This window comes from Pteronotus mesoamericanus, unplaced genomic scaffold (assembly GCF_021234165.1).
Source record: "Pteronotus mesoamericanus isolate MK-2021 breed Mesoamerican mustached bat unplaced genomic scaffold, CSHL_Meso_final scaffold_31, whole genome shotgun sequence".
NCBI lineage: Eukaryota > Metazoa > Chordata > Mammalia > Chiroptera > Mormoopidae > Pteronotus > Pteronotus mesoamericanus.
In genome coordinates this window covers 32760578-32782602 of record NW_026555312.1, presented here as the reverse complement: position 1 = coordinate 32782602, position 22025 = coordinate 32760578, and the positions used below count along the sequence as shown (strand labels likewise).

The 22025-nt window shown below is 41.4% G+C and overlaps 1 protein-coding gene across 1 annotated transcript in view; it reads right to left on the bottom strand.

The window, feature by feature from the left end:
* Positions 1-2336, bottom strand: part of ST6GAL2 (ST6 beta-galactoside alpha-2,6-sialyltransferase 2) — a 37061-nt gene extending 34725 nt beyond the window's left edge. The window contains exon 1 of the mRNA XM_054592171.1: positions 1433-2336. Coding sequence (XP_054448146.1) covers positions 1433-2336 — 904 coding nt within the window. The remainder of the gene's footprint in view (positions 1-1432) is intronic.
* Between the last annotated feature and the right edge of the window lie 19689 nt (positions 2337-22025).

The following is a 22025-nucleotide window of genomic DNA, read 5'->3' as shown; positions in this document are numbered from 1 at the left end:
CCAAGAATATGAGATGAAGTCTGGGTTGTGGAGCCTGATTACAATGGCACCACTCCATCTAAAGATGGTTCTGGATATCAACCACTCCTAAAGGACACAGAACAGCTAATGGGTCCAGGAAACAATATGTATGCCTTTCTAACATGTAGATGATGCTCCCTAAATGTCACTTTGAGGTTACAAGCAACATTATCTATTGTGAGAATGTACTGGACTCAGGTGTTTAACATTGGGACTTCAGGCGGAGGCTGTGGCTGATTTACATTTATCCTAAGCTGGCACATAGTGGGGGCTAAATACCTGTTTATTAAATCAGTTAATGGGCCTACAGGGCCAAGCTGCTTGCTCACTGATACAGAAACAGAATTAGCCTGGGAATGGAGGGAAGTCCAGGTCCTTAGAGCAAAGACTGAAGTTTCCTGAATAAGGAATTCTATGTCCAGGCTGTAACCCTGCCTGAGTTTCCCACCTGCCAGCCTGCCTGCAGATTTTGGGCTCCAGGTATCAACTCTTACCTGAATTTCCAGACTACCTGCTGCCCTACGAATTTCAGAATTGCCAGTCCCAAGAATCACAGGAGCAAGTCCTTAAAATAAATCTCTTTCTCTCTACATATATATCCCATCAGTCTGCTTCTCTGGACAGGCTTAATACAGGAACTACGAAACAGACAGTCCCCAGGGCTCTTGACATATATATGAAGATGGGAGTCTGGGATGCCGTCCTGTTATTCACCATCTTGGAAAAGAGCCCCGCTACGTGCACCGGCTATCACCAAAGGCGAGATTGGTACCCACAGGTGGAAGGTCAGAACTCATTGTTTCAGCAGGAAAGATGTTATCTCAGCAGCAATCGGGCGCTCCTTAAAGCGCCCACACATCGGTTTTAGTGCCTAACGACAATCGTCATGAATACTTCTCTTTGGAGGCAGCACGCCTAACTGCCTTTGCCCCGTGGAAATTCGCTTTCCTTTCTTGCCCTCTTATTTATGTCCCATAACTCTTCCACACTACCGGTTCATCAGGCTTTTGAGTACCAGGCTGGGAGACTATAAACTCAGAACATAGTTTCTAAGGGAGCTGAATCCTGAGACAGGGGCAGCGAGGAAGGTCGCGGCTGCAAAAAGCGGGCGTGCTAGCCTTCCACTCCTCCTCGCACCCAGCTACGGGGTAGCACACCTGTCCTCTAAAACTGCTCCAAAGGACATGCCTGCTGGGATCCCAAACAGGGTCTTTCAGACCCCGCTACCAAGGGGGGGAAAAAAAAAAAGAAAGAAAGAAAAGGCAGCACTCTTCAGCTAATGTCCAAAAACACCGAACGCTAAGCCGCAAGTCTGTCCTGCTAGTGGGAACCAGAAGAAGGTGGAGACACAGCCAGTCCTACTTATGCACCGAGCCCATCCTGTGAGAAGAATCCCTACGACGACACCCACCTATCTCTTCCCCTAAGGAGGAGTTGAGGATGGCGCCAGCAGACATGACCACGGCGCAGGAACGCAAGCCGCGCGGGTGTAAACGGCTGAGTGGCACGGCTGGAACCAGCGCCCGCCAGCCCAGCGCAGAAAAGGGCGGCTCGGTGCCATCAAGCGTGCGCACGCGCACGCGGCGCCGCAGCGCGCACAGCAGAGCCGCCCGGCTCCGCCCCGCCGCGCGCTTCCCGCGGAAGTGCACGCCGTGCTTGTTAGCAGCCACGTAGTCCTTCATAGCCTTCTGCAGGCGCGGGTTGAGCATCTTGGAGGAGACGTTTCCCTTCCAGAGTCGGTGCAGGAAGGCCCTAGACATGGAAGAGTACAGCTTGTCTCCATCGTCGCCCTCCTCTAGCAAACGGCTGCTCCTCTGACGAAGATACCTGTTCTTCACCGTCGATACCCCCGCCAGCCGGCCAGGGTGCCTGGTGGAAAGCGACTCCGATGTTCCCTGAGTATGGCTGTGAGGTGCTCGCTGACTAGCAGCAAAAAAGTAGTCATCATCCTCCAGGTAGAACGTACTTTGCGATTTTCTCCCAATCTGGGATGAAAAGAACTCTTTATTTTCAACCTCCCTTTGCATCTGGGCCCATATCTGCAGGTCGCGAGGCCCCAAGGCTTGTACATTTGGCAGCCCCTTGTTTGCCTCCACACTTTCAGGCAAGGAGGGATCCTGTATGGCACCCATGATGGCCCTCTGCTTCCCCTGCACGGGCAGGAGTCTCCTGGTCTCCAGGAAAACAAAGGAGCTGGGTGCAGGCTCAGCGGGGTTGCTGTCGGTGAAGTAAGTGAAAATCACCAGGAAGAGGAGCCCCCAAGCAAATATCCCACAAAGCGTTCGTCGTCTCCACTGCTTCAAGTGTGGTTTCATGGCAGGGCTCTGGGGTCAGCAGGCGGAGTCCTAAAGCAGCAGGTGGCGAATGAACCTGAAAAATAGGCCTACAGTTAGCCAACATGGACATCCGCCAGACATCACGGGGGACGATCTATCTTTGCAGTGTTCCTGTTGAGAACGATCTATCTTTGCAGTGTTCCTGTTGAGAACGGTCAGAATGGGCACCAGAAACCAGGATCATTGGGAAGCTTTTGCTAAATTCAGGTGTCACATTTCCCTCAACTTTCAGCCTCTGCACAGGGTCCCACTATCTCAGCTGAGAGTCTTGGAAGAGAGGAGGTGGAGTGGGTGCGTATTTGGGAACCTTCTCCACGTCACTCAGTGACGTGTTTGTCTCCCCACTTTGACAGCTGCTTAATAGGGACCATCCCAACAACCTCTCCCTGAAATTGGGTTTATAGAATTGAAATTTGGTGAAACAAAGTAGGAGAGTTGAGGAGAGCTTGCCACCTCTTACCTGCTTAGCAGATGGCCAAAAGCTCACAGCTCATGTATGGTACAGCAACACTGCTGTGTATTCCTAAGGGGTGACAGCCATATCTGATTACCCGTGGTCTCCCCCAGGCCTGGGAGGCTGCCTAAACGCACCAGAATTCTGCCCAAGGTTCTGAATAGGCAATCTTTCAGTGAATGTTGCTGTAGCAGGATGTTATGCCAAGGTGTATGTGGACTTAAGTAGTGCCCCAAATAATGCCCACCTACTTTATCCTCACCTTGAGTCTCTTAGGGAATAAGAGGGAACTATGTTAAGATTTTACATAAGGGAGGAGATGAGGAGAGAGCTTGCTGATTCTAGATGAGCCTTCAACAGAGAAAGGGTGATAACAAGGGCAGAGATGAAAAGTGTAAGATGGAATGTAAGGGAGAAGGAACCTCTCCTCCATACAGTATTGCAACCATGTTTATTGCTACATTGATACAGTGCTTGGTATTAAGAAAAACAATAAAACATAGAGAAGAATTGTACCTAAGCTTCAGGAATATAAGCCAAGCACCAGAAAGGCAAAAACATACAGCATGTTTGTAGAATAATAATTGAGCTTGCTGTACTTAGTACAGCGCCCAGCACTAGCAGACACTGAATATGAGCTGAAAGAATGACATGAGGCTGTGTGTATGCATGTCAGCATCTGTAAGCATGCATGGCCATGTCTTTGGGTGACACTGTTGAAAGAAGTAGGGAGACCGCTTGGTGAAAACAACTGGAAAACTAGGCCCTTTCGAGCTGTGGAGAACCTCAAGGGTCTACCTGGATGTCTGGGCTGTATGAGACATGGAAGGAGTGAAGTTCTTGGAGCAAAGGCATGCTGCTTACATGGGCTTTAGGAAGATGACATTGTAGCAGGTAAGGCAGGACAGGGAGGAGTGTTAAGAGGAGGTCATTAGGTACAGATCAGACAGGGCCAATGGGAGGAACTCATGGGACATCAATGACTCATATCATCCTTCCCTAACATAAACTGCCTGCTACTACAACACCAAGGCATGTGAGGTGTGTCCATAATACAACACAATGCTGGGGTTTTTACTTAGATAAAAACTGAAATCAAAATGGGTGATACCTATGTCAGAGTACCACCATGGGAATCTGTACACTACCTTTGGTGGGGGGATGGGGGTGAAGCCGAAGTAAGAAAACACTTTTGCCTTGAAGATGGACACAGATTCTTTGACTCTCTTTCTATGGAGAGATGGGTATATGTCTTCCCTTGAATAAGGGTCAGGAGAGGTCTTTGACTTCTTTGATCTACTGTCAGGCCTAGTTCTAGCTGATTCTACTTTTTGCCTCTCAAACAGCTCACCCTAGGGGAAGCCGGATACGCACAAAAATGTCTCTAACCTGAGTCCACCATGCAGTGAGGAAGCCCAAGCTAGCCATGTGGGAAAGCCACATGGACTGAGAGGTGGATGCCCAGCCTTCCCTGAGGTATTACAGCCATCCCTGTCCTATCTTGGATGGCCAGCCCAGCAGAGCTTTCAGACGATTCTAGTCTCAGCCACCTCTGACTATACCCTCATGGAAGACCCCAAGTAACAGCCCAGCTGAGCCAGTCAACCCACAGAACCATGAGTGACAATGACAGATTGTTTTTCTAAACCACTAAATTTTGAGATGATTTGTTAGATCAGAACAGATTATTGGAACAGGCTCTAATAAAAATGCCAAATGAGAAGTGCCCAGAATGAGTCTAACAGTTGTGGCATCTTTGAGACAGGTGAGAGTCTCTCAGAGGAATTGTATAAAATGTAACATTCATTTAAATGTATAAATTGTGGCTTTTCAAAAAGTGTTTGCTTTACCTTGTCTTCACATGAAAGCAAGGGTATAGATTTCATATATAGTCATAAATTAAATACACATACACAGAATGTGTTTTCACCAAGCCAGAGACTCTGATGCCAAGAAATGAACACAGAAGAAATAATACCAACAGTGAACTTTCTATGTACTAGACCCTGTGCTTAGCACTTTCCCTGGATTATCTCACTTAGCTTCTAAGCACCTAATAAGGCAGGAAGCACTACTGTATCCATTTTAGAGCTGAAAAACTCAACCTTAGACTAGGTAACTTGCCCAAAGCCACAGAGATAGCAAGAAACAGATACTGCATGTAAACACATCTGCTTGATTCTGGGGCTTACAATTTTGACCCTGCTTTCTGAATCTATCTGATCATACCAAATGAAGCATTATTTTCTAAATAAACCATCTTAAACTATCTGTGGAGAAGGGTATCATTTTTTTCCCACAAATTGTCACAGTCTGATGATTTTATATTTCCATTTCTGAATGACTTGGCAATGTCCAATTGCTGTGAAAGTTTCTAGATGCTTACCATCATTTTATGCATATTTCAGTCAGGAACTGAGTCCAGTTTACAGATGCCACACTTTGAGTAGAATCTGCTAAAGGATCTTTTTAAACCTGCCCACTCAGGTGATAGTGCTTTAAACTGTAATGCCCAACTTGAAGATCTAAAACTGATGCCAGTATTTCAACATTTGTATTAGGAATCAGGAAAGTATCCTTAATAACAGTTATTCTGCTTCCATCCCCAATGAGCCCATTGCAACACAATTCTGACTCTAACCACTAGGGTTAGCACAGTCCCACAAGACCACCCCCACTTTAGACATCAGTCTTAATTTACATCCCCAAAGCCACCCTAACTTCTCACCATTTGGCCACTGATCTGGGAGGTCCCCACAATACACTTCAGGTGTGATAATTTGCTAGAATGATTTACAGAAGTCTGGAAAGCTCTGCTATACTAATGATTGAAATTCTGTTTTTTTGAAGGGATATATGTAGTTCAAGGTTGTGTGTGTGTGTGTGTGTGTGTGTGTGTGTGTGTGTGTGTGTATGGGTACCAAATGGAAAGACATTCCATGTTTCCATATCCACTCTCCACGGTCAGGCAACATCATCCTCTTGGGGCATCTATGTGTTCACCAATCATGAAGCTCCACTGAGCCTGGACATCTAGAGTTTTTGTGGGGTTCCATTATGTAGGCATGACTCATTGAATCATCAACCATGTGAAGGTACTGGAGAATATTACGCTAAGCTAAATAATCCAGGCAGTGAAAGACAAATACCATTTGATCTCACCTATAAGTGGAAGCTAATCAACAACAAAAAAAACAAGTGAGCAAAATAGTACTGGAGACATGGAAATAAATAACAAACTGACATTAACCAGAGGGGAGGGGGAAGGGGGATAACAGGGGAAAGAAAGACAAGGGTCAAGTCAAGGAACGTGTATAAAGGACCCATGGACAAGGACAAGGGGAAAGAGGATTGAATGTGGGGGTGGGGGGTGGGTATTGCAAGGGAGAGTAATGGTGGGGGGGGGGAATGGGGACAACTGTAATTGAACAAGAATAAAAAAATAAAAAAATAAAATTAGAAACAAAAAATCATTGGCCATGTGATTGAGTTCAATTTCCAGTCCCCTCCTCTTCCCCGAGGTCAGGTTGGTCCAAAGTCCTCTACCCTCTCATCACAGGATAAGTCTTTCTGGTGACCAGCCCCCATTCTGATACTATCTCAAGGCCCACTAAGATTCACCATATTAGCATAATAAAGACACTCTTATCACTGAGGAAAATCTAAGGGTTTTAGAAACTCCATCCCAGGGACCCAGGACAAAGACCAGACAAAAGATTAAATTACCATAAGCTCCAGTAGCTAATTTAAAGGGCACTCTTTCTGCTCCTGGTGGAAATCATCATCTCCATATTGCCCTGCAACAGCTCTGGGGACTTATTCTGGTGGATTACTAAAAAATGGGAACTGGAGCTCTGGTCACGTGGCTCAGTTGCTTGGGGCATCACCCCATGCACCAAGGCATTGCAGGTTTGATCCCCAGTCAGAGTACCTACCTAGGCTGCGTGTTTGATCTGGGGTTGGGGTGCATGTGGGAGGAAACAGATTACTGTTTCTCCTTCACATCAATGTTTCTTTCACTCTCAAATTAGTAAAAATTTATCCTCTGGTGAGGATTAAAAAAAATTAAAAAATATAATGGGAAGTGGAGGTTCCTTCAGCATCTGCTTGAGAGACTATTTTTAAAACACAAGTCAAAAAAGTAGTGCATATAATTGCAGTAGATGAAACAACGAACAGGAAACCTTGGTAGGTTGGGGAGGAACTAGAAACTTACTGCCTCAGGGACTGGAGCTGAGGACCTGTGTCTTGCATGCCAGATGGCCCTTAGCTGCCTCAGTTCAGCGGAGTCAAGAAGCCACAGAAACAGGAGCTGAGAAGGTGAACCTGCTAAATTTTATGTCCGGAACACTGCTTCAGACATATAGACATCATTATACAGAAATGTCTAGTTCCCACTCCAAGACATGTAAAGTCTTCCCCTCTCCCACCCCCCACGGGGAGAAGACAGACATGAAAGGGAGGGAGAAGAATGGGAGGAAGTCTATGGACACAAAGAAAGTTCAGGAAAAGCCTAGCTGGGTAGAGGGAGCGGCAGTGGGGCAAGGACCCCAGGAAAGATTTTGTCCTTTCCATCTTCTTGTCTGGGAAGTAGAAAGGGCGGGATTTTTTAAGCTCTCTGAGCACCATGAAAGGAGGTAAGTATCACAGTGCAAAGAATGAGGATTTTCATTAGGTAAGACTTATGTGGCTCCTCAAACCCCGTAATGAGAGAAAGTGGTAGGGTCCTGCCTCCTCTCATGCTTAGGCTCTAACTTGTAGTGATTCAATAGCTCCCCTGCAACCTCTGTCACTGCTGACCTGTGGCTACCAATTACAGGAACATTCTCCAAAATGATTGAATCACAAGGCAACAGTAAATTCTCTGCTAGCAAAATGCTACAAAAATCATTGCACGTATCCTGGGTCCCTGTCATCAGCATACTTGTAAAAATCCAGGTTAGAGAGGTGGAGGATATGATCAATGTCACATCCTTAGATCATTCTCTTCTGTAGAATGACCCACAGCCTAATAGGAAGAAATGTTTGTGTAAGCAGTGGAAAAAAAATACATACTTTTCTCTAATATAGTACATCTGTTATTAAATAAAGTGGTTCAGTAACACTTGCTGCTATGTTCCATCATTAGCTAGTGTGATATAAATTGCATCAGGGACGTATAAGTGGCACATCAAGGAAATAATCTGTCCTCAGGCATGAATAAAGAAGTGCTCCCTCATCATAGGTCTACGTGTGCTCTGTGGAGCATGGTCTCTAAGTGACTGTGGCTCCTGAGTTCTTGCCAGTTTTCACTTGGGAAGAGAACTGGCAAGATAATATGCATAGCTTGTGCGGTGTAGCTTTCTCTTTTTTTCCATGGTGATTCTGACATTATTACCTGGCTATGTTAAGATTTAAAATGCAAGGGATGTTCTCTGCCCATTTGAACTGCACTTCTCCATTCCCACGCATCTCACACTTTTTGTTGCCTCTGTAGCCAAACTTCTAGGGAACTTGCCTGGTAACACTAAGGCAATGATTACAGGCAAAATTTTTTAAAAAATGACCCACTACTAGAAATTATTTTGATTAACAATCAAAACATCTGCTTAGGAATTTTGGTGTCTATATCTTAGATATTAATTCTCAAAGAATTGCATCACGTTTCCACATGGATATTCCAGATAGTACAAAAGAGTGTCTAATTTCTCCTTCAAATTGTTAAAAAAAATCACATCTTCCCAAAGGCACAATTTATTACAAGTTGTCAGATGAAATTATGAAGTGTAAGTGTTGCTGCAGATGAACATTACAACACTGCTGAGGGTGAACACAACTGGCTTTTCATTTTGTTCAAGGGTAAAGAGAAGTTGTTTCTGGGTTTTTCCACTTTAATGATGTCTCTTGTAAGCCCTGAGGTTGACAAGCTTTGATCACCAGTTTTCTTGAATGGAGAGTATTTTGAACACACTTTGATTGATGTGTCTGCTACAACTGCCTTCTGGCCAGATTTTCTGTGGTTTGAGAAACACTTTTTTTTTTTTTTTTTTTTTTGTGCATGTGTATAAATTGTCTGAACTGAACTTAAACCTACATACTTATTTTAATCTTGAGATAATAAAGTAAATTTTAGTGAGACACTCATGTATCTTAGGAGCCTTCAGGAGTCATTTTCTTTCAAGAATCATTTCCTAAAATAAGCTCTTGTCACACAGCCAAGAAAACAGTCTGCATAAAAGAGGAAAGTACCACTCCCCACTGAAATTCTGTCTTCACAACCACAAAGGCTCCTTCTGCAGATGACCCCTTTCCCTCTTTCAGTTTTTATGAAAGAAAGAAAGCCTCCAGATTGCTAAATTCATGACACTAAAGGTCCACTTCCTAATTCATTCCTTCTCTGATCCCAGCCCATTCTTAAACTAATGGCCAGAAAAGCAAGAGAGGAAAAGGTGAGCCCTCGTCCAATAAAGCTGGATGACAGAGGGCACCCCCTTTGTCAGGAAGGGGTGGGAAGAGCGGCAGACCTGCCAATTTGTCCTGGAAGAGCAGTCCCACTGCCAGTGGTGTAAGCCCTGAGGTCCAGGAAGCTCCTCCAGGCCCAGGCCAAGTCTCCCTGTAACCAGGAGTCTCTTGACTCCAGAATAGAGGTAGAACCTCAAGTGTGAGGGAGGACTCTGCCAGGGCTGGCGGACTCAAATGGCATGAGTTTAAAAAACATGTGCCAGGGCTTCCTGTTAATTTAAAATGTGGATGTTTGAGCCATCTTGAGGGGGAAGAGGGTAAGCTTCTTGAAAACGGGACCACATATTATTGTTCTGTATTCCGAATAAAACAAAGTAGGTTGTTCCATGGAAGGTTCCCAATAATATTTCTGAAGTAAATGAAATGAATGGCCGGCCTGGGCAGGGCTCTTGGCTAGGTTAGGAAGGAGGGATGCAATGCTTGCTGTGCTCCCAGGCTGCTGGGAGTGTCTGGGCAGCTCCAAGCAAATGGAGCCAGTTGTTGTATGATTAGGTTTGTGTCATGAACATTGGTCACAGCAGAAGCCAGGGCAGTGAAGGGGACTAGCAAGCAGCCCTGTCAGACCCTGTCATTTCCCAGATGCCTGCTATGTGCTGGGCACTGTACCTCGCACCTCAAATTTACTCTCTTTTTAATTTTCCATTCTTTGTTTAATTTTTACAACAATCCCTTCATAAACATTATTCTCATTCAACATATAAAAAAACTGAAACTCTATGTGGTCCCCTTCTTCTGGCTGTTACAAAACTCCATCTTCTTGCATTATGCCACGAAACCAGGACAGGTTGCATCAGGCCTAAAAACTTAATGAGATTTTTTTACTCTCTGTCACAAAATACAACACTGAATTTCAGCTCTCTAAATTGACTACACCAAGTGATTCCCTAACATCCCATTTCCCCTAATACCTATGTTTTTGTTTGATGGAGAAACTAATCTTCCTAGTTAGGCCTCAGAATCCAGAATCCATGGCTCCCCATAGTCAGCATTCCCCTGAAAGAGCTTAGCCTTGGTACAATCACCAAGTGGATTTTGCCAGTCAGAAAAAGCTGTCTTTTCACTGACATTTCCAGAGATGCTACAGGTGTGAAGGCCCAAGAGGTCTGTTATCTAAGTAGAAAGGTGAAACAATTCTGATTGCTTTATTTCTCTCCCCAGGATGGATGAACATACAGAGGAGTGATATGGATTAAAGTAATCCTGGAGGAGGAGTACTAGAATTGGACATTGAAGGACACATCAGTATGGGAAATAGTCACTTCCAGTCAGTGGAACACGTGAGCCAGGAGTGCCTGAGATGAGAATATGAAGAATATGATACACAAACTGGTGACTAGGAATGAAGGACTCAACCTAGACAAGAGTAGGCTACTCTTATTACGATGTTGGCATTAATTTCTGGGCAAATAATTTCAGCTGTACAAGATTTCTCCTAGAGTGGCAGGGAAGATGGAAAATAATTTCAAATGAAGACTCACATATGCGAGCCACTGTGGGTAGCTTTTAGCTTTCAGAACTTTCTGCAATGAGGCGGCAGGTGTTTCTGGGGCAGGGGAAGGTGGGAAAGATTCCAGACGTCTGTTATTGCTTGCACAGGGACAACACAGCTGCCTTCTAGCAAGGGTCTGCTGGCTTCTGGAAACAGCATCCATCTGCTTTGGACACAAAGGACTGTTTGTTTTATAACAATTAGCATTCAAATATTTACACTTTATATCAATAATGTGCCAAGGCTCATGACTGAAGCTGTAAATTAGCTTCAGCACTGATGCTCAATAGTCAAAAAGATGGAAGCTTGCATACCTGCCATTGTGATTTGAAAGTTGTACTCTGATTTCTCAAATGGAAGTGGGTTTTGAGGTAAAAAGTGTAGATGGCTGGCAGGGGCCTCTTACAAGGAGGGCTTTATATCAGCAGAAGTCACCCTCTCTTAGGAAAAGCATGCTTCTCTGTCATAGCCCAAGAGGGGCACCAGCATCAATGTGGGCCACATTGGTGGGCACGTGAAGGCAATTGATGGTTGAACAGAAAGCAAGGTGGTCAGACAGCTTGTTCAGATTCTTATCAGCTGTGTGATTTTGGAAAAATCCTTTGAGCCTCAGTTTTCTTCATCCGTTGTGAATCATAACACTGCCTAAATCATCACTGCTTTATGAGACGAATGAATGAGGTATTGTAAGTGATGTGATTGGCATGGTCCTTGGGCCCAAAGGGAGAGCTCAGCAGATAGGATTTTTCAGTCTAGCTTTTGAAATTCTGTAAAAACTTAAGAAGTGGTATGACAAGCATGGATTTCACTGCATCAGTATTGTTCCCACATGCATACACTTGACAGTTTCCCAGTAAGCATCCCTCTCTTTAAATTACCCCACATCGATGAGCCCTCGTTTAGAGGAACACCTGATTCAAGCTAATAAACACTAAATAAACCCTGCCTAAACAAAGACTTCTTTCTGGTAATTTCCATCAAAAAAGGTAAACCTGTCATGGATTCAGTGCCTGATAAGTATCTTCTAATGAATGGCCTGATTGTATTAATCAACTTATTGTAAGTTATGTAACAAATATTTTGGAAGCCTAATGTAAAGCTGAATATATATTATAGGTCACTTTATTCTTGAGGAACTGAATTAAGTTCTTGGGGAAATTAAAATTAAAATTAAAATTTTGAGTAACAAAATAATGGACAAAATGTACACCATAGATTCAAATTTAAATATCCCTCTTTAGCCCAGACAGTAAGACCTCTGCCAAAATCCTGGAGAAGAAAGGGTGCCTAGGAGAACCGCTTTCCTGTTTCAGAGGACTTGTATTCCTTTGAGGCACTCATTTCTCCATCAGAAGAAAGTGTTTTGTCAACTGTGATTGAAAAGTTAAAAAAAATTATTAAAAAAGAAAGTGTTTCATGTAGCAAGAGTCACATCTTAAAAGAAAAAGCTAAATGCGTTGTCTCCATCTTCATGGAACAGCAGGAGTAAATCTCAAGTGCAATGCTAAGGGAAAGAGAACTGTAGAAGCAAATCCACAGAATAGTACCATTTATGTAATCTTTTTTATTTTTTATTTTTTAAATTTATTTCTTTAAAAAAAGCTTTTCAAATACATTTGTCTCCATTTACCTGCCACCACTTTCCCCTGCCCCACCTACCCCTACCTTCCCTCCTCAATCCTTCCCCACCCATTTATGTAAAATTTCAAAACGCCAGTACACACTTTAGTTAGTAGCCACCTCTGGGGAGGGAGGAAAGAGATTTGGTTGAGTGAAAAGAAGGGAGGATGCTTGTGTCATTGCTAAAATATTTACTTTCTTATAAAGAACTGAATCAAATGGTAAAATATTAACTTGCATGAAATCTTGTATATAAACTCACTTGATATATTATTTGCCCCATTTGATACAAATTTAAATCATTTATAATTTTAAACATAACAAAAGTTGTAAAAATAATAAAAGTTGCAAAAATAAGGAGAAATCATTAATTGTGTTAATATGTACATCTCTATTTCCTTACCTCTTTGGATAATAATTCTTAATACCTTAGCACAAAATATAAATCTAACATTTTACACTGAATTACAGCTTTGGCTAAAACTTCATGTGACCACTTTATCAGGCTAGAAAATAATAACTTAGAGTCACAATGGTTTATGAAAGCATAGAAGAGCCCCAAGCTACAGAATAGGATTCTGTCCCCAACTCTTACTATCCATGTGAATTTGAGCAAGTTACTTTACCTGTTGGAGCCTCAGGTTTATCTTCTGTAAAATGCATATTTTAAATGGGAAAATGCAAATAAAGTACCTATTGTTACTACCAGAAATATCTATGCTGGTGATTGCAGGCTCTGAGCAAAGCACTTATGTGTGCCATCTTGTTTACCCCTAATTAGCTGGGAAGATTGAGTCTTTTCTAGTCTTGTGCTTCCATACTGAGGGATATCTTTAGAGTAACATATCTGGCCTCTGCTTCACCTCTTAATCCTCTGCAGAGAAGAGGAGTCCCCAGTCCAATCATGGCATGGATTTCTATTGACCCAAGCTATGTTAACCCAAAGTATAGACTTGGGTGTCTGGTGAAAAAAAAGGGAAGAGTGGCAATTCAGTTTGTTCCCACAGCCAGGCTGTACATGATATTATGCACAGTAATACAAATACTATTTTAGTTTCCATCTGTCTGACAGTCATAGTACCAACTGAAGTGCAGAGCATTTATTTCAGTGTCCTTCAAGCCTATGATCTAGGAATGATTTGGGTGCACAATTTATGGATGAGAAACAAGAGTCACAGTGAAGTTACCTAAAAGTCCTACCCTTAGTATGTGTTCGAGCTTGGATAGTATCTGGCATATTTGTAGTCAGTCAAAATGAGAACAATGTGAATGTATGCTTTCCTTACCTCCCAGGGATGTTGAAAATAGCCAAGAAAAAATATATTAGTACATTTAGATGACCTACAAAGTTATTCAGTTTTCATGATATGAGTAATTATCAATATTTAGATTGAATTTTTATGTTAAAGTAATCTTAGTTGATTGTTTCATGAAATGAATGTAAGTAAAAAGTTGATCTCAGTATACATTAAAAAGTCTCTCTGGCAAATGGAAAAGTACCAGGGAGAATTGTATACAGATGACCATGGTCTGGGCAAGTAAAGATGGTGGCAGTTTTTTTTGTAAGGCTGTTTAGTGGCTTTAGTAATACAGACTAACACTTCTGAGATTTCTAGGTTACTCTAAAGTCCACTGGGGGATCAGGAGGGGGACTTTTTCTTGAGTCTTACCCCAGCTGCTCAAACTTTTTTATAGGGGGAGTTCTGAGGATGGAGAAGAACATTCAGGTTTGAAAGGTTTGGTTTATAGATGGAAATTTTAAAACCTCACTAAGGTAAAACTTCGATTTGTTAAATGACCCACCACCATGTTCCTTGCATTTGCCATAGAAGAAGATAAGCCAGCCATGTTTTCTTGGGGTACTATTTACAATAGGAGAATTGGGATGGGAAAAATAACACTGATTTTTATATTGAAACACATATAGATGCATATTATGGAGTCAAATACATAATCAACTTGAAGATTTAATATAAAATACAAGATTTCAAAGAAATTTCTCACAGTGGAGCTTCCAACTCTGCCCTCTGACCTTTCAAACCTGAATGTTCTTCTCCATCCTCAGAACTCCCCCTATAAAAAAGTTTGAGCAGCTGGGGTAAGACTCAAGAAAAAGTCCCCCTCCTGATCCCCCAGTGGACTTTAGAGTAACCTAGAAATAGTTCAGATGTTGTTTTCTCCAGTATGCTTCTACAATTTTCATTTCTCAAAGCCCGTAAAAAGTTACCAGGTTATGAAATAATTTCTAAAGTTTCTAACTCTGAGAATTAGCTCACCTTTATAATATCATAGAATGGCCAACAAACCCTAGTTATGGCTGGCCACTGAGTCACAATTCCCATGTGAGCAGCAGCAAAATATTTTTTGTATCTGTTTGCATTTTTACATATAAGCAGTGGTGATATTGCATTACACACTCACCAATTACTTTATTTATTCACAAATTCTATGGCTATTTGGATACTTACTACACATTGGATTCTAGGTATACAATGATGAGCAAATCAAATAGAACTTTTCCAGTCTTTGAGCTTACAGTGATGTGGGAAACTAGAAACTAGGTATTCAAATCATGCAGCATATTGTGCAGTCTTAATTGATTTTTTTTTCACCATAATTCTTTACCCCTTGGAAATACATAAAATCCCAAGACTAACTGACCATGCCTATAACTTACTCTCAAGTTGGCCTGAGTCAGCTTGGATGCGTACTTTTTGCTTCTTTTGTAGCCATGCCCATGGCCTGGCCTCTTTCTTTTTTCTCTACCTGAATTAAAAGTCCTTTATTTTCATTCTGATTCGTCTTTAAAATCTTTCCTGGGCCAGTCAAAGACTTGGAGGTTGCCTGACACAGAAAAGGTCCTGGACCATGCGGAGGGAGGGCCAGCCCCCAGTGTGGAAGCTGTCTGATAAACAGTGTGCCTTCTGAAAGTTTATTTCTATCACTAGGAAGAAGAGAAAAAAATGAAAATAATAATATATATACAACCACCCAGCCTTAAATGATTGCACAGACTTTTTCAGGGCTTCTGCAGAACCAAATGTTTACAGTCAACTACTGAGGAGGCACCCATGCCAAATGCTGGAAACCTAGACCTGCTCTTGAGAGCTGCCAGCCCAATTCTTGAAATGTTAGGGACAGAAATTAAAGGAGAGATAGAAGGCTGAAACCATAGTCATGTCTACACCACCAGAAATTGAACTTATAGCTAACCAGGATGACATAGGAAAAAATAGCACATCAAAGGACATGGAAGATGCTGTCTGAAATTGTGTTTCTGAGATGACATCATGAATCATAAATCATTTTATTGAATTCTGGTTCAATATATATGCTAAGAGCGTTTTTTCAAGATGGTGGTAGGGTAGGTGGATCTTGCATTCACCTCCACCCAAAACCAAACTGGAAATTCAACTAAATTGGGGAAACATTACCTTGAATGACCAACTGAAGACAGGCAGAAGAAGAAATTTAGGACCAAGATGTAAAAGAAGACAGGTGGAGACTGGTAGTAAGAGCAGGGAAGTGAAAGGGGCTGGCCCTGCTCTCACAGATGGTGGTTGAGGCTCTGGAGGTCACCTGTGCAGGATTCCTCCCAAGAGACACAGGGTCTAAACCCCAGGAGAGGTTTCCCAGCCCAGCATATCAGAGTTGGGAAGAGAGTCCACATAGCACTGGGCAATAAAAAGTAGGGGGTTTCTGTCCACCAAGGAGAGGTGGAGTCTGCTGGAAGCACAGGCACCCTCTTAAAGAGACAATGCACAAAATTGCATTTGCAGCCACTCACCCTGGGTGCTGGCAGAGGGAGGGCATTGCAGGCTGGAGTCTCCTGAGGACAGTCTGGGAGGTTTATTTGGGGAGATACTTGGGGGGACGGTCACCAGGATCTCGGTGTTGAATCGTTCTTAAATGCCAGCAATAGACAATTTTTCTGGGTGGGACAATCCCTCTCACCAGCATTAGCCTGGAGGAAGGCAATTACTCCACCCTTAGGATTTTCTCTTGCATCACTGGAGAAGTCAGCAGCACAGCCTGGGGCTGAGTGTAGCAGTCTAGGCAGACTCAGGGAGAATTAGTGACTGGCTGTGGGGAGGGGTTAGTCTCCCCAGTTTCCCATGAACTTGACTGGCACTGCTCCCCTCATGGGAGATTGGATACAAATGCCCTCCAGGCACCCGTCAAACCCAACCTGTGGACTCTGGAGACCCCACCCATCTGAATACTAGGGGCTTGGCCCTGCCAAAGTCAGGGCAAAATCCAGGACAGACTCAAGGGCTCTGGAGTGGGGGCTGAATACACCCACCTATTTCCCTGAAGCCTGAATAACAGCACCCTCTCACAAGAGACTCATTAGCACTATCTTCTGAATTCTGCCAGAGGCTCTCTCAGTGACTAAGCCTAACAGGCAGCTGGCAGGCCAGTGGAGGGACATGGGGCCAGACACTCAGGTGGCTTGTGATGTTTGGCCCTTCCTTAGGCTCCATGCTGGTAAAAGCTGGCCTTGGAGAGCAGCTTAGACCTCCCCAAGTGCAGCCAGGTCCCGGAGAGGCAGCCACAAACTGTGGAATGCTTGTAGCTTCAAGTAAGTTGCTGAGGGCAAGGCATGAACAGTGTGTCTGACATTGGCCTGTGCCAGAGTCCCACCCTAGGGGACTGGAACCAACATGCAAAGAAGCCAGTGCCAGAGAGCAACAGAGGGAGATCCAACAAACTTCAAAAACAGTGTATCTAAAGGGAGGTCACAGAAGGCACCAAAGTTTGCAAAGTGGAATTGTTTTTCTCTTTTTCAAAATTTTTAATTTTTTGCTTCTCTCTTTTCTATATATTTTTTATTTTCTTCCTTTCCATTTTCCATTTTGTCTTTTTAATTTTTTCCTTTTTATTTCTTTTTTATTTTCCTATTTTCTTTTCTGCTTTTCTTATTCTTTCACTTTTTAAATTTTTATTATTTCTTTTTTAATTTCTTTAGTATTTATATTTTTATATTTATTTTTATTTATATATGTTTTATATAGATACTATTACTTCTTATTACATTTTTTTCTATCTTGTCTTTTTTCTTTTCTTTCTTTTTTTTGAATCAACACACCCAAAGCAGCTGCACATGGCTGTCTCATAGTCAGCTAGCCTGAGGGTTAATCCCATACACTAACAGGCAAACAGCAATCAAGACTCAATTACAATATGAGGGCCAATAAAATCCAAAACAAGAGATATTTATAGAGCACCCAACTCAGGAGATCAAGGAGATCAGATGGCTGGGTCCCACAGGACATCTACAACATAAAGCCACCCCATGAAAACTGGATGTCATAGAAAATCTAATACATAGAAACAAGCAGAAAGAGACACCCAAAATTAAGAGACAAAAAAAACAGGCCCTGAATGAAAGAGCAGGAGAAATCTCCAGAAAAAGAGCTAAATGAAATGAAGATAAGCAATTTATCAGATATGGAGTTCAAACTAGTTATACGAATGCACAAAAAACTTACTGAGAGCTACAACAGCATGAAAAAGGACACAGAAACCATGAAAAAGGACCAGCTGGAAATGAAGATAACATATCTGACATCAAGAATACATCAGAAAAAACAAAAAGTAGGATGGATGACGCAGAGGATTGTATCAGCAGTTTGGAAGACAAGGTAGAGAAAAACACCCAATACGAGCACCAAAAAAAAAAAAAAGACTTAAAAATAATGAGGATAGTTTACTTTAAGGGACCTTTGGGACAACGTGAAACATAACAACATCTACATTATAGGGGTACCGGAAAGAGAAGAAAGTGAGCAAGGATAGAAAAACTGTTTGAAGAAATACTGGCAGAAAACTTCCTTAACTTGGTGAAGGAAAAGCCACAGATGTTGAGGAAGACCAGAGAGCCCCAAAAAGATGAACTCAATGAGACCCACTTTAATACTCATCGTAATTAAAATGTCAAAGTTTAAAGACAAAGAGAGACTCTAAAGGCAGCAATAGAGAGACAGTTCCCTACAAGTGAGTTCCCACAAGACTGTCAGGTGATTTCTCAAAAACAAACAAACCAGGCCAGAAGGGAGTGGCATGACATATCCAAAGTGAAGCAAGGACCTGCAATCAAGACTACTCTACCTAACAAGATTATCATTTAAAATTGGAGAAGTAAAGAACTTCCCAGACAAAAAGTGGCTAAAGGAGTTCATTACCACCAAACCAGTATTGCAAGAAATGTTAAAGGGTGTGATTTAAGAAGAACAAGAAATATGAGAGAGCAGAACATAGGCACAGAGAAAAAATGGCAGTAGATAAGTTCCCATCAATACTAACCTTAAATGTAAATGGGTTAAATGCTTTAGTCAAAAGATAGGGTACCTACCTCAAGAAATAAGAAAAATCTCAAACAATCTAGCCCCACACCTAAAATAGCTAGATACACAACAAAAAAACAAAGCCCAGAGTAAACAGAAGGAAGGAAATAATGAAGATCAGAGTGGAAATAAATAACATCGAGACTAAAAATTATAATACAAAAAATCAATGAAACCCAGAGCTAGTTTTTTAAAAAGATAAGAATTAACTAACCTTTAACCAAAATCATGAAGAAAAAAAGAGAGGGGACCCAAACAAATAAAATCAGAAATGAAAGAGGAGAAGTAACAACTGGTAACACGGAAAAATAAAGGATTGTAAGAAAATACTATAAACAACTAAATGACAAGGAATTGGACAACCTGGGAAAAATGGATGTGTCTAGAAACACACTATTTTCCAAAACTAAGTCAGGGAAAATCACACAACCTGAATAGACTAAAAACAACTAATGAAATTGAAATAGTAGTCAGAAACTCCTAGCAAACAAAAGTCCTGGACTGGATGGCTTTACAGGCAAATTTTACCAAACATTCAAAGAACTAACCTCTATCCTTCTCAAACTATTCCAAAAAAGTTCAAGAGGAAGGAAGACTTCTAAGCTCTTTTTAGGAGACCAGCATTATCCTAATTCCATAACCAGATAAAGACACTACAAAGAAAGAAAATTATAGACCAATATCCCTGATGAATTTAGATACTAAAATCCTCAACAAAATATTAGCAAATCAGATCCAGCAATACATTAAAAAGGTCATAGACCATGGTCAAGTAGGATTTATTCCGGGGATGCAAGACTGGTACACTATTCTCAAATTAGTAAATACGATACATCATAAAAACAAATGAAAAATAAAAACCACATATCATATCAATACATGCAGAAAAAACATTTGATAAAATCCAGCACCCATTTATGACAAACAATCTCAGCAAGGTGGGAATAGGGGGATTATTCCTCAACATAATCAAGGCTGTATGAAAAACAGAGTCAACATCATGCTTAATGGAAAAAAACTAAAAAACATTTCCCTTAAGATCAGGAACAAGACAGGGATGTCCACTTTCACCATTGTCCATGTTCTTATTCAATATAGTACTAGAAATTCTAGCTTTGGCAATCGGATAAGAAGAAGAAATAAAAGGTGTCCAAATTGGAAAGGAGAAAGTAAAACTGTTCATAATTTGCAGATGACATGATAGTGTATGTAGAAAACCCTATAGTCTCCACCAAAAAACTACTAGATCTAATAAATGAATTCACCAAAGTAGCAGGATACAAAATTAATATTCAGAAATTAGTACACTTACACACTAATAAGGAACTATCAGAAAGAGAAACTAAAACAATCACATTTTCTATTTCAACAACAAAAATAATAATAAGTTACATAGGAATAAATTTAATCAACAAGGTGAAATACCTGTACTTGGAAAATTATAGGACATTAAAGAGAGGAATTGAAAATGATAGAAAGAAGCGGAAGCATATATTGTGTTCATGGATTGGAAGAATTAACATCATTAAAATGTTCATATTACCCATAACCATCTAGAGATACAACACAGTTCCTATTGAAATATATTTGACATATTTCATAGATCTAGAACAAATATTCCAAAAATTTATATGGAACCAAAAAGATCCCGAATAGCTTCAGCAATCTTGAGATAGAACAAAGTTGGAGTATCAAAACACCTGATATCAAAATTTACTATAAGGCCATTGTAATCAGAACAGCCTGGTACTGGCATTAGACTAGACATCTAGATCAATGGACAGAACAGAGAGTCCAGAAATCAACCCATGTCTTTACGATCAAAAATATTTGACGAGGGAATCAAGAGCATACAATGGAGTAAGGATAGTCTCGTCAATAAATGGTGTTGGGGAAATCTGGTAGGTGCACACAAAAAAATGAAACTAGATTGCCAACTTACACCATAAACAATGACAAACTCAAAATGGATAGAAAACTTAAAAGTAAGTTGTGAAACCATAAAAATCCCAGAAGAAATCATAGGCAGTAAAATCTCAGACATCTCACGTAGCAATTTCTTTGCTGATACATCTCCTAGGGCAAGGGAAATAAAGGAAAAAAAAATAAACAAATGAGACTGTATCAAACTTCTTCGCAATAAAATAAAGCATCAACAAAATGAAAGGGAATCCACAGTATGGGAGGACATATTTGTCAGTGATACATCTGATAAGGGGTTAATTTCCAACATATATAAAGAATTTATACAAGTTAACTTCAGGAAGACAAACAATCCTAAATAGACACTTCAAAGAGGACATATAGATGACCAATAGACATATGAAAAAATGCTCAATGTCACAAATCATCAAAGAGATGCAAATTAAAACCAAATGAGATATCACTTCACTCCTGTCAGCATGGCTATCATCAATAAACCAACAAACAAGTCCTGGTGAGGATACGGAGAAAAGGAGGCCCTTGTGCACTGTTTGTGGGAATGCAGACTGGTGTAGCCACTGTGGAAAATGGTATGGAATTTCCTCAAAGAATTCAAAATGGAACTACCTTTTGATTCAGTGATTCCACTTCCGGGAATATATCCTAATAATCCTGAAAGAATAAATATACCACATGTTCACAGCAGCATTATTCATAATATCCAAGATTTGGAAACAGCCCAAGTGCCCAGCAATAGATGAGTGGATAACACAGCTGTGGTACACTTACACAGGGGAATTCTATGAATTTGTGAAAAGGAAGGAAGGAACTCTTACCTTTTGCAACAGCATGGATGTACCTGTGGAGTACTATGCCCAGAGAAATAAGCCAGAGAAATACCATATGATCTCACACATATATAGAATCTTATAAAAAATAAACTGATAAACAAAATAAAACGAGAGGAATGGATACATGGAACATACTGATGGATCTCTGAGGAAAGGTGGATGGAGGAGACTGGAAGAGATTAGCCAAAGAACACACACATATATCCATGGCCCATGGACACAAACAAAAATGTGATGAAGGCCAGAGAGGAAGCAGCTTGTTGGAGGAAGGGAAAAGATGAGGGAAATGGGGACATGTGTAATAGAGTCAACAACAACAAAAAAATCTATATTACACAACAACTCTGATTACCTTCCCAGCCCAGCTGACCCCAGCCCTTTTTCCTTCCTGTTCTAACTTCTATCTGGCCAGCCAAAAACTCTTCTGTCTAATTTGTAAATAAGTCAGGGCATATAAGATGCTCACTTCCCCTTGATGGGTAC